General features: G+C 32.3%; 1 protein-coding gene across 7 annotated transcripts in view; it reads left to right on the top strand.

Moving 5' to 3' along the window:
* The window catches only part of LOC127069673 (serine/threonine-protein kinase 25), a 96,161-nt gene that overhangs the window by 66,104 nt on the left and 17,557 nt on the right, over positions 1-12,500 (top strand). For all 7 annotated transcript variants that reach the window (XM_051006975.1, XM_051006965.1, XM_051006993.1 and 4 more), the window contains one exon: positions 12,156-12,380. In XM_051006975.1, coding sequence (XP_050862932.1) covers positions 12,156-12,380 — 225 coding nt within the window. The remainder of the gene's footprint in view (positions 1-12,155; positions 12,381-12,500) is intronic.

The raw sequence follows: 12,500 nt of genomic DNA, 5'->3' as shown, positions 1-12,500 counted from the left end.
TTTTAAGTTGATTTATTTTTTATTAGTATATATATATATATATATATATATATATATATATATATATATGCTTACATAGATATTTTTCAATTTGGAGAATAACTGTTTATCTTTTTAATTAATGAAATATTTCACTTTAATTAATGAAACGCAAAGCTTCTGCTAGCTGCAGGTAAACTGTTGGAGAGTCGAATGAGGACCGCAAACCGTAGGTTGTTGCCCATCACTGTTTTATATCACTGTATGTATTTCGATCTAACGACATTCTTTTTCCCTACTGTTATTTGATATTCGTGCTTTTTCTTTTTTTCTTTCTTTTTTTTTTTGTTTTTATTTCACGCGTTCTCTTTGAACATTTGGTGGTATACATACATACATACATACATACATATATATATATATATATATATATATATATATATATATGCCGCGAATATTCATCGCGCAGTGCGTGGCGACAAGCGTCACGTTAAAAAAGCATCAAATGATAACAAACGATATCTTCGTTTCTTTTCCTTTTTTTTTCTTTGTTTTGTTTTTCTTTTTCTCTCTTTCCTTCTCGTGTTCTCTCTTCACCGATAAAAAGCGATAAAATTTTATTTAATCACCATCGAGATTTATAATAATATTTGCAACGTCGAAAAGTAGGGACTTTGTACGACATTCCGAAAGATAAATTTCGAAGGACACGCGTTATTTTCGTGCTACGAGAATGGCGCCGGATGAAAATAAAACTACCGAGCTTTGCGAAATAAAAATTCCTTTATTTATTACTACGATATCGTTAACAGATTTTTACGATTATTTTTCAAACCAATCTGTCGAGTTTCGATCGATTGTCTACATTTTTCTCATAATTTAGAATTTCAATTATTATATAAAAATCGTTTGGAAGATAATTTTTCCACGTATTATCGTATAATAATTTTTATACGATTATTCATACTTGAAATCAACGTATCCGTCGTAGATTGCTCTCATTATTCTCGTTTTTTCTCTTCGTATTCCTTTCCCTTAGAATTTCGAATATTACATAAAGATCGTTTAAAATAAAAAAATAACTTTCATGATATTCACAAATTTTCACTGGTATTCCTTCAGGGCTATACAGGTTCGATTAAAATTTTGTTTATTTTTCTTATCGGTTTGTTTCTATAGTTGAGATAAAAATCGTATAAAAAATATATATATATTCTTTTTGAATATCGAAGGCATGCCAGACGATAGGTTCTTTTTTTTTGACTAAGCGAACTAGCCTCTTTGACGTTAGCTGTATATAAAAGCAAAAGAAGCAAACGAAGAAGAAAAAGAAGATGAAGAAGAAGAAGAAAAAAAAAGAAGAAGAAAGGAAGGAAGGAAGGAAGGAAGGAAGGAAGGAAAAGGGACCAGTTTCTAGCTTAAAGCATCGCATTGGCCCTTCTAACCTCAGAGAGTCTCCTCGGTGGCAATTCGAGACGGGGGATCTTAGAAAGTGGTTTTGGTGTCACCTTTCGTACCATCCGATCGAGCATTCGAGATCTGTATCTTCGAGTAAAAGAAAAAGCTCGATTCGATTACAAGTTCTAATGTTCGAGGATAACTTTACATCTCCGCGCGTTAACTCCGTTATTAAAAAGATTATACAAACATTTATTACATTTATACGATTTTAAAATTTATTACGATTAAACAAAATTTTATACAAAAGTTTTTATCCGTCGATTAAATATATTCGATTTGTCGTTTGAGAGATCAATATTTTTACGATCGTCGTAAAGATCATTGAGGTATGGGAATTTTTCTTTTTTACTTATTTATTTCTTTATTTTCATTCGGTGTTCATTGCTTCTTTTCTTTTTTCTTTTTATTATTGAGAAAATTATAATGATTAAATCGTTGGTAGAGTCGATTCATATTTTAATAAAATATATTACCCTGTTTAGCTAAGTCGTCGAGAGACAAAAGTAATAATTTTTCTAGCGTATCACATCGATGTAGAAAGGAAATACCGGTGTAACAGGATTCTCGTGGACCGTAAGATCTCTTCGAGCAGACTGTTCCTTTTTCTTCCTCCTCTTTCTCCTCGTCTCCTTTCTTCAGCATACTATCGGCCAAAGCGACTGCAAGGTTGACTCTTGCTATAGTTGCTTTCCTTTTTTTTTCTTTTTCTTTTTTTATCGCTATAGACTCATCCGTAGTAGAGAGATAAAAATGTTGTCCGACCTTTAACGGAGGTCGAAAACGGAAGTCGAAGGATGCTTTCGATTTTCTTTGTTTCTTCTCTTTTTTTTTTTTTTTATTCATTTATATTTTTTTCAAATAAGAGAGAAAGATTCGTTTATTATCTATCAAAAAAATCAAACGCTGGAAATCGATTATATATAAAATATTTGTATTTTATATGATATATTATTTAAATACATTTATATGTATTTAGCTTTATCTCACTTTGATCAAGTATGTTCGATTCTATTGTAAATAAATGTATCAAATAAAAAGTTAACAGGTTTTGAGAGCGGAATGTAATATTTATTGGAGCCTATTTCACAAGCCAGTGATCGTAGTCAAAAATACCGAAGATCGTAATAATATCTTTTTAAGTGGAAATCGATCTTTCGAATATATAATAAAAATTGTAGAGAATATCGATAGGAATTCAATCGAGTATCTATGTCGTTATTTCATTGAGTCGTGACGATAATATTTATAGTACGATAACTTGCGATTATAATTGTATCGTTTTACTGTTACGCTATAGATATATTATTATAGCACATATTACTATGCCAGTATTATAACAGTATAACTATTATCGCCATGATTCAATAAAATATCTTTCTTCGTAACTGCTTTCTTTATTAAATAAATATATCATTTACTTATCGACCAAAATTTAACAACTTTTATTAAAAATATTTATTTATAAAATCAATTAGAGATCCAAGAATGAAACAACTCATGTTTAAAATTAAATATATATATGATAAGATACGATATATATATATATATATATGTATTGATTTTTTTTACATTAAAACGAGTAAAATTTCAGGAGTAATCTCCCAACAACTCCTTTCGTAAATTCAATTTAAACGCGCGTGCATGTATAACGGAAACACGCTTAATACATTTAATCGTAACTTAATAAAAGAATACGATACATACGTAATAATCCGATCTCGGGACTCAAGGATCTTCCAATCGAGGTGGAACGCTCTCATTCGCTCCTACCAACGAGGGTCGACCTCGTACGTCAACTCGGACTTTCGATGTAATTCAAATTATCAAGTTTTCTCTAGCATTACGTGAAAACGTTGTTATCAAAAAAAAAAAAAGAGAGAGAGAGAGAGAAAGAGAAAATTATAATATATATCTAATTTCGTATTTATCAAGAAAATTATTTATTATCGTATAATATTCTGGAATTCCGTGCATAAAATCGTTAGTGTCGTGCCATCTCTTGAAAGATGATGCGTCATTCGGTCACAGAATTATGTACGTGATCGTCGTTGCATTCTCTACATGATAGTCTCTATTGTATACGGCATACATAAGTAAATAGCAATGGGTGTGTAGCGTGCATAACTCGGAATATATAAGTATTATATACATGGAATTATTCTGTTAGTCATTTACAACGGCGTATACCGAAGTATTATAATTTTTCTTATCGATCGTATGAAACATTTTTAATAAATGTTGATTATTTTTTTTTCTTCTTTTCTTTTTTCTTTTTTTTTGTCTGTCTATGTTTTTCTTTTCTCTCTCTCTTTTTTTTTCGTTACATTCAACTCGAGTATACCGATTATCGTCAGAAATCGAATCGGTAAACGAACGTAACTGCAAAATAAATTTTTCAGATCGTTAAATGTGAACGAACGATCACGTTTCTAATTTAACGCACGAGTAAATAATCGCGTGAATCAAAAATCTTTAATAATTTTTAGATCGTTGAACGTAAGTAAGTACTTACTTAGATACTTACGTATGCTCGTGTTTTGAATATCTACGTACGATTAAGCGATCGATAAGTCGAATTAGTGAATATTCGATGATCACGAGTAACGACGTTTATCTTTGTTTCTTTTCTCTCTCTCTCTCTCTCTCTCTCTCTCTCTCTCTCTCTCTCTCTCTCTTTCTTTTTCTCTTTTTCTTTCTCTTTAGAAAACCATCTCATTTTTTTTTTGTATCACTTTACAAAAACATCTAAATGATAATGAGAAACGTTAATTACGCTAAGTTGTGTTCATTCGTAATTCGAATAAATCGCGAACGTTTCAGCACGACCTGTTTCTCAATTATTTCCTTTGCCTGTTTTACTGTGGTTAATTGATAAAGAGAGAGAGATAGAGATGGAAGGATCGATGCTTTTACATCGATCATATATGTATATAAGTTAGAACGCTTTAGACGTAAGTGTTACACGTAATCGAGTCATTCGACGATATCGATATCGCTATCCTCGTTGTCACGTGTAAGAGAGTAAACGTTTTTCAATTTTATAATCGAACGATGATTCATTAATGTTTTCCTAATGCATTACTCGTATTCAATTTTTTTTTCGGAATAGGTTAAACGATATATTTTCATTTTATCATTAATAATTTGTCATATAAAGATATTTTCTAATATTCATAAGAATTATGCGGATCGTGTTTAATTTTTAAAGTTATTTTATGCTGTTATGTGTACATAAATATTGACTTAATAGTGCAAGTATAATAAGTGATACGTATAGGCATAGTAATTTAAGTTTATTTCCAACGATTCGTATCTAATTATAAAGTAAATTAACGAAGAGAGAATATATATATATATATATACACATATATAGCACATTTTACGCTGTTATAAAATTTAATTAATATACATACGATCGAGTGAGTTTGATCGAAACGAAATTTTGTTGAAACTCTTCGAAAATCTACATACATACTTAAATAACAAAGTCTTCTTCGGCCGACTTAAGAAAAAAGAGAGAGAGAGAGAGAGAGAGAAGGAAAGCAGGAAAAAAAATCATACACGATTTTTAATTAGGCAATCACTTTTGAGCAACAGGCCGTTTAATGAAGTCCCATTTCGTGGATGTAATAAAACGCATTCCATGGAAGAAGCGTTTTTGGAGAAAAACCTGAAACGAACGAGCTGTAAATCTATCTCGTGCAACCGTTATTAAGAGGGAGGTACATTACGGGGCTCGATCTCTAATGCTTTTGCGGTGGCCATCGTGCGAAAGTGCCGAGTAACTAACGTTCGTACAATGTTCGTCGAGGGTCATTTCGATTTAATTAAATGAATATTCATATGTACGAAGCGACGTATTTCCTTCGTAGTATCCAACGAACGAAAAAGTAAGAAAGAAAAGAAAAGAAAAGAAGTCTTTCTTCTTCCTCCCGCCTCTCACCCACCCTTCCTCCCCTCTTCGCGACCCCCAGAAGAAAAAAGAGGAAGAGAAAGTATGAAGATTCTTACGACGCGATGCGATTAAAATTTGCGGAAATAAATCTTCGTGCGTACTTAATGACCCCTTTCGTTGCTTCGATAGAATTTATGTTTATTACCGTAGTCGTATATCTTTTGATTCAACATTTTTTTTTTCTTTTCTTTTTCTTTCATTTTTTTTCTATTTTTTTTTTGACGGATATACGTACACTATCTCTATATCCGTCTCTGTACGTGCGTGAGTGTGTGTGTGTGTGTGTGTTACGAGAAAATAATAACAGGGACGCGTCTACTCAAAGAGATAAATGTCACATTGCTATTTATATCTTTTATATTCTTTGTGTTCTTTTTTTTTTTTTTTTTTTATAATTTTATTTAATATTCTCGGATAATTAAATTTCAATTAAAAATCGTCGTAAAAGATATACTATGATTAATCGACGAAATCAATATTTTTCATCGACATCGACAATCCAAGATTCGTATTAAACGTTAAACAAAATGATCTCGTCCTTCCTTTCCTCCTCTTTTCGTAAGACCTCTTCTTTACCGTTCGTTAATTCGACGAATGAGATCGTAAAACACGCGTTACGCTAAATCCACGTCTCGAATTACTTTCGAATTTGGAGGTTGAATCGTTGCGAATCTAGTTACCATAACGAACACGTCGGATCGTTTGATCGAATTTTCTTGTCACGATCGTACTCCTTTCTCTAGAAAAGTGCGACGATTTGTTTCTCGAATGAATTCAATTATCGTTTCTTTTCTCTGTCTCTGTCTCTCTGTCTCTCTCTCTCTTTCTTTTTCTTTCTTTTTTCTTTGTTTTCTTCTTATTTTTTCTTTTTTTCTTTTCTCTAGTAGTTCGATAGCTTTCGCCTCGTTGAAAGTTTCACACACACACACATACACACATAAGAACTCACGTAATCGGTGAACGTAAATCGAATCACTATTAATTGATTTGTTAACAACTAACGTACCTTTTGCAAAAAGAAAAAAAACGTCGAGGAATATCGATATAAAAAGAAAGAAAGAAAAAATGGAAAGGAAAGAACGAAAATAGAAGATTAAATAAGAATTCCGTTTCCCTTGGAGGAACGATCATCAGTCGGTTTGATTCATAGACTCAATTTCCTTTTCTCGTCTGAACTTTCTCTAGATATAAATTGAAGGTCGCTGATCTTTCGTTTTCTTAGAATGGTATGACCATTTTACGGGTCACCGATCCTGTAAACTTATCACGAAACTATCGTAATTCTTTTCGAACGCTTTTATCGTAACTCTTGTCTATAGAGTTGCTTCGAGTTATTTCGAGTTATATCGATATGCGATAACTAATGGGAGAAGAAAACTGAAGGGGATAATGTTTCGAGTTTTAGATATTTTTCCTTCGTCGATCGACCGGACATACATTATCATTATTATTTATTTATTTATTTATTTATTTATTTATTTTTCTACTATCACGATATTCAGCACCTTTACTCGATTGTATTGTACTTCGTTATCGGAATTGTTGACTTATCCGATTGCTACTCAAAATTCTTGCTTGCACGCGTCTAAACATATCGCTAGCAATTCCGTTTCGTCCAAACACTGTTGTTCTACGTGCTTCGAACGCAAAATACGTAGTTGTGTAGAAGCTTTAACAAGATATCCGCACTACAGATTCCGCTAATTCGATCTACGTGTACCATCGTGTTCGCATCGAATAATTCCGAGTGTTAAAGATCGCGAGGACCGAGAGAGAACTTTCATTAATGAATTCTTTTTTATTTCTTTCTATCTCTTTTTTTTTTATTTTTCTTTTTTTACATCATTAGTCGCTCCTTCAACAAATATTTCGGAATATAAGTCATGCGTATGATCATTGTGAGAATTTCTAACTTTAAAATATTTCATAGGAATTTTCTTTAATTAATTATCGACGAAGAAGAGAATCTCATTAAGTCTTCCCCACGTAACATCGTATCAGTTTATTATTTAAATAACGTTCTTTATGTGTTGGACGAATTTTCTTTTTTTTTTTTTCTTTACGATTAAAGTTCACGTGTCATTCGATTTTGACGGATAATTAGAGAAAGAAAAAAAAAAAGAAATTTTTAAGGTAATATCCGTCGATCTTTTTATCCTCTTTTTATTGAATCGTAATATGTAGATTTTAATGAATACTATTTCGTTGAATAAGATTATTTTTAAATTGTTTTCACGAAACTTCTACTTATTACTCTTGACAGTTAATGGATTGAAAACGCGTAGAACATACAGGAAAGTTTTCGAGTCCATAGTCAAAATAGAATCCGTCGACTGTTACGAAACCACTCTCTTCGGTGTAATAAGGAAGTTGGCAAGTTCATTTTCAGAGAAAGAGAGAGAGAGAGAGATAGAGATAGAGATAGAAACGAACAAAGGCACAATGATATAGATATCCGTTAGGACGACGTGTCTTCTCGAAAGTAGTCGATGTCACTGCTTTCGAATGCTTGAAGGAAGAACAAAAGTGATGTAAAACTCTTCAACGAATCTGACATTTCCATAGTTAAAATATACCGGTTTAATATTAAATTCATTGCCATCTTGTTGACACCTGAAATCAAATCAAATTAACATACATAGAAAGAAAATATTCTATCTTGTTATTTTCTTCTTCCTTTCTTCTAATTACAAAATACAACGTCGATCCATTGACGGCTCGTTTTAATAAATTGAAATTTTATAATCGTGTGGTCATCAAGTTTTCATCGATAAATTTAATTAGGGATATCGCATTCTTTCGATGCAATTTTTTCAATGATAAGATTAAGATAATACCATTTTATTTCTTCATCGTTGAAAGAATACATTTAAAAATAGAAGAAAAATAAGAAAAAGCATTTTAAAGTGATTACATGGTTTTAGTATGATACAAGATACTTGAAGGGAATCGTCTAGCCGATTCTAAATGAAATTGTACTATTGTATGTTTGCCTGTGTTCGCGTCCACCTGCGTCATCACGATCGTTATAATGAGAGAATGCTGTACATAATACACACGCACACATACATTCATATGCATTCGTACGTACGTAAGAATCTATGTTTCTATATGAGTTAGTTCGAAAACAAGCAACTTGTCCATCTAGTTACTACTTGCACTCGCGAGGTCACGTAGAATCTAATTAGCCCGAACTGAAATGGAGTTAGAGGCAGTCTCGTTGTCGAAATAGAGATGCTGCGACCAAAACATCGAACAAGGCTTTTAGTGCGAGATGGTAAACTCTCTCTCTCTCTCTCTTTCTCTCTCTCTCTCTCATTAATTTAACGCTCCACCATCTGTCACGGACACCACTTTTGAGACAGCTCGTTAATATTTTTTTTTTCTTGCTCCTTTCCATTTCTTCGCGAAGGACGTTAAGATTAGAGTAGAATTATTATAACCAAGGACAGTGCACTAAGATGTCATAATTTATATTTATGTATATATATATATTTCTTTTTTCTATTCAAAAGATTCGAATAAAAAATAATCAATATGTGTATAAATATATATACACACACACACAAGAGGATGTGTTTAAAAACAGACTGACTCTATTAATCATATCGTATATATTTAATAATAGGAAATGAAGAAGGAATATTTTCGTGATAAATTCTTAAGCAAGGAAGCCATTAACTATCATCAGTCCTCACTATCTATGGATAGAAAAAAAGAACTAATCTTGCTTGCTCTAACTATGATACGTTTTTTTTTTATATGTACTTGTATGGCTTAGGATTGAACGTATAACTCTACTTACATTACATACATACATACATACATACATACTGATATATATATATTTTCCTACTAATATACTTGTTTAAATTCAACAATACATACGGTAAATAGCCAGAGAACAATGCAAGAATTCCATGATAGAGGTATACAAGAATAAGGTATATGTGCGTTGATGATGGTGCTCGAGAACGTACAGCTGTAACCCTGGTACTCTGCAAGTTGGCTAGAGCAGCTCCGGTACTTTAACCACCTACATACAAACATATATACATAAATACATACATACATACATATATACGTACGTGACGACGGTTCTCTGTGTCGCTGACACCCGCTAATTATAATTTGTGTCGCGAGTTTCAGCGAGCCGTAGTACGCTAAAGAGTAATAGGGCAAAAGAGGGGTGAGTGAGAGGGACCCGCCGACTCTCGACTTACTCCGCGAAATATGCATCGACGAGTGTACCGCTGCCTCCTTATTTTCTTCTTCTTCTTCTTCTTATTCTTCTTCTCGTCTTCCTTCCTCCTCCTCCTCCTCCTTTCTTCTTCTTCCTCGTCAGTCTTTGTCTCCGCCTCCGCTTCTGCTTCCTCCGACTCCTACTCGTCTTTCTTTCATCTTTGACATTAGAATTTGCATCGATCCTACGAACGATCTTTCTTCTCGAATCTCTTCTTTTCTTTTATTTATTAAATAATTACTTAATTAATTAATTAATTTTTTTTTTTGAATACTTTAAACGCTTAGAGACTATTAAACACGACCACCATTCTTCGTTCGAAGCGATTTTTTTTTTGTCTTTTTTTTTTTGCAGCAGCAAACAAAAATTGAAAAACTAATATATTCCATAACCAGTGCAATATTAGATATTTTACGTATTAATTAAGGTATTTTAATTTCTCTTAGAATTGTATTTATTATTTTCGACCGACTCCGTTTCCCATTAATTAAGCTTTTTCTTTTTTTTTTTGGTTTCTTTTTCAATTTGGAAAGATATAATTGAAATTGTGACGCTAATACAATTTTTATTGAATTTGTCCTGTTTTTTTTTTTTTAATTCTTCTTTTTCTTTTTCATACCATTTCGTTAGAATATTTTTACACTTTAGTTAAGGAAGTGAAACCTACGCGTTTACGTTCTTCCTCTCGGTAATAGAAAAGATAATAAAAATTAATTTAAAATACGTATCAATCAAAGATCTTTCGAATAGATCATTCTTTTTTTTATCAATATCTTTCTCTTATTTTCTTACGAAGATCGTAAAATATGATTTATCCATTTAACCAAGATAATTCTCTTTAATAGATACCTGTCTCTTTTCTAGGAAGAGATAGATCAAAATAGATTCGAAATGGCGATTATTGCATCGTCTCTCTGATGTTCGTATTCGTCTTATAAATCTATTTATGTAATATCTTCCGTTTAAATCGGATTAATGCGAATGCAGGTGTATTACGATTGAATGGATATAGTGTTGCAGATTGAAAATAATTCAAATACGAATCGTAATGTCCTACGTTCGTATAAAATTATCTTATGTTTTGTTTGATTTGGAAATGATTAAAAAAATACACACACATATATATATATCTTCATCTTTATATTTTTAACACACATACAAATATATATATATTTATATATTAGAAATAATCAAGATCGAACGAACGAATAAAATCTATTTCACTTTCGGTCACGTTCGATGCTCGAATTCATAAATATGAAAAGCTGCCGAAAGTTCATATCGCGCGAGTACCCCTCGAATCGGGTGGCAATGATAATAGCCGTGGATTGCAAAAAATCCACGAAGATTTGCATTGTAAATCCCTTTCGTACTCGAGCAATGAAGGGTTGGGAGAATAGTGGGGGTATTATATAGCTGTATAAAGGTCGGTAGGAGGGAATGGGAGTATTACGATTCTCGATTCTCCAGCACGTAAAATGCTTTAAAAGTGGCTTTAAAGATCTCTTAGATATTTATTCGCTGAGTTCGCTACTTTTCTCAAGACGTATACGTGCGCGATAACTGTTTTGCATTCGCTGTTTCCTCTCTTTCGAATTTCGAAATATAATACTTTCTAACTCGTCGTAACAACGTCTTTATAAGAGAAAAGCAAAAAAAAAAAAGAAAGGAAAGAAATGGAAAGGAAAAAAAAATAATAGCAACAACAATGATAATAATAATAATAATAATAATAATAATAATAATAATAATAATAATAATAATAATAATAAAAATAGAATACTGACGTAATACTCGTGACATTTGAACGATGATTGCGCTTGCTTCCGTCATAAATAATATTATGCAATCGAGATGAGAGTCTCCACTAGTTTTCTATCTTTTATCAAGAAAAAAATAAAAAAAGAAGAAGAAGCAACAGTAGTAGTTAGAAAGAAAGAGAAAGAGAGAGAGAGAGAGAGAGAGAGAGAGAGAGAGAACGATTGTGAAAAGTTGGAGGAAGAAGGACGATAATAAGACAGAGAGAGAGAGAAAGAGAAAGAAAGAAAGAAAGAAAGAGAAAGAGAGAGCAGACGTTGTCTCAGCGATTTACACATTTTCTTGAGACCTCGTAAAAGCTTGTTATGACGTCAAGTGTCATCTGTTAGAAAGAAGCCAAGGAGAACCGCATTTCTCGCGGTATCGCGCGCGCTAATGCGTTTATTAATCCTCGAAGGACGACGATACGACGGAGGAAGAAAGTATTACGTGGAATGCTATGAGGAATCTCCTTTTCTCTCGTTATTTTTAACCTAAATACTGACATGCTCGAAGAAGAACATCGTTTACGACGTTAAAGTCATTACGTTTTCATTATAATGCATCTAACTTTATCTAGCTTTTTTTTTTATTTTTTTATTTATTTATTCTTTTTATTCGACGTAATCCTTTCTCATTTTTTATTCATTCACTCGTTCGTTCGTTCGTTCGTTCGTTCATTCATTCATTTATTCTTTTTCTTTTCTTTTTTTGTTGCAGAAGGTGGACCCCGAGTTGATATTTACGAAACAAGAACGCATTGGTAAGGGTAGCTTCGGTGAGGTTTTCAAAGGTATCGACAATAGGACACAACAAGTCGTTGCCATTAAAATCATCGATCTCGAAGAGGCGGAAGATGAGATCGAGGATATTCAACAGGAAATTATGGTCCTGTCGCAGTGCGACAGTCCATACGTCACCAAGTACTACGGGTCTTACCTCAAGGTAAGTTTCTTTTTTTTCTTCATTTATTTTTCTATTTTAAATATTCCGTATTAGAACATTGCAATTAATAAAAATCTTGGAGATTTTTATACGCGCTCGAAAAATAGAAATAACGATCTA

This window comes from Vespula vulgaris, chromosome 1, assembly GCF_905475345.1.
Source record: "Vespula vulgaris chromosome 1, iyVesVulg1.1, whole genome shotgun sequence".
In the NCBI taxonomy this organism is placed as follows: domain Eukaryota; kingdom Metazoa; phylum Arthropoda; class Insecta; order Hymenoptera; family Vespidae; genus Vespula; species Vespula vulgaris.
The sequence above is the reverse complement of the archived record's forward strand: the minus strand, read 5'-3'. Positions and strand labels throughout refer to the sequence as shown.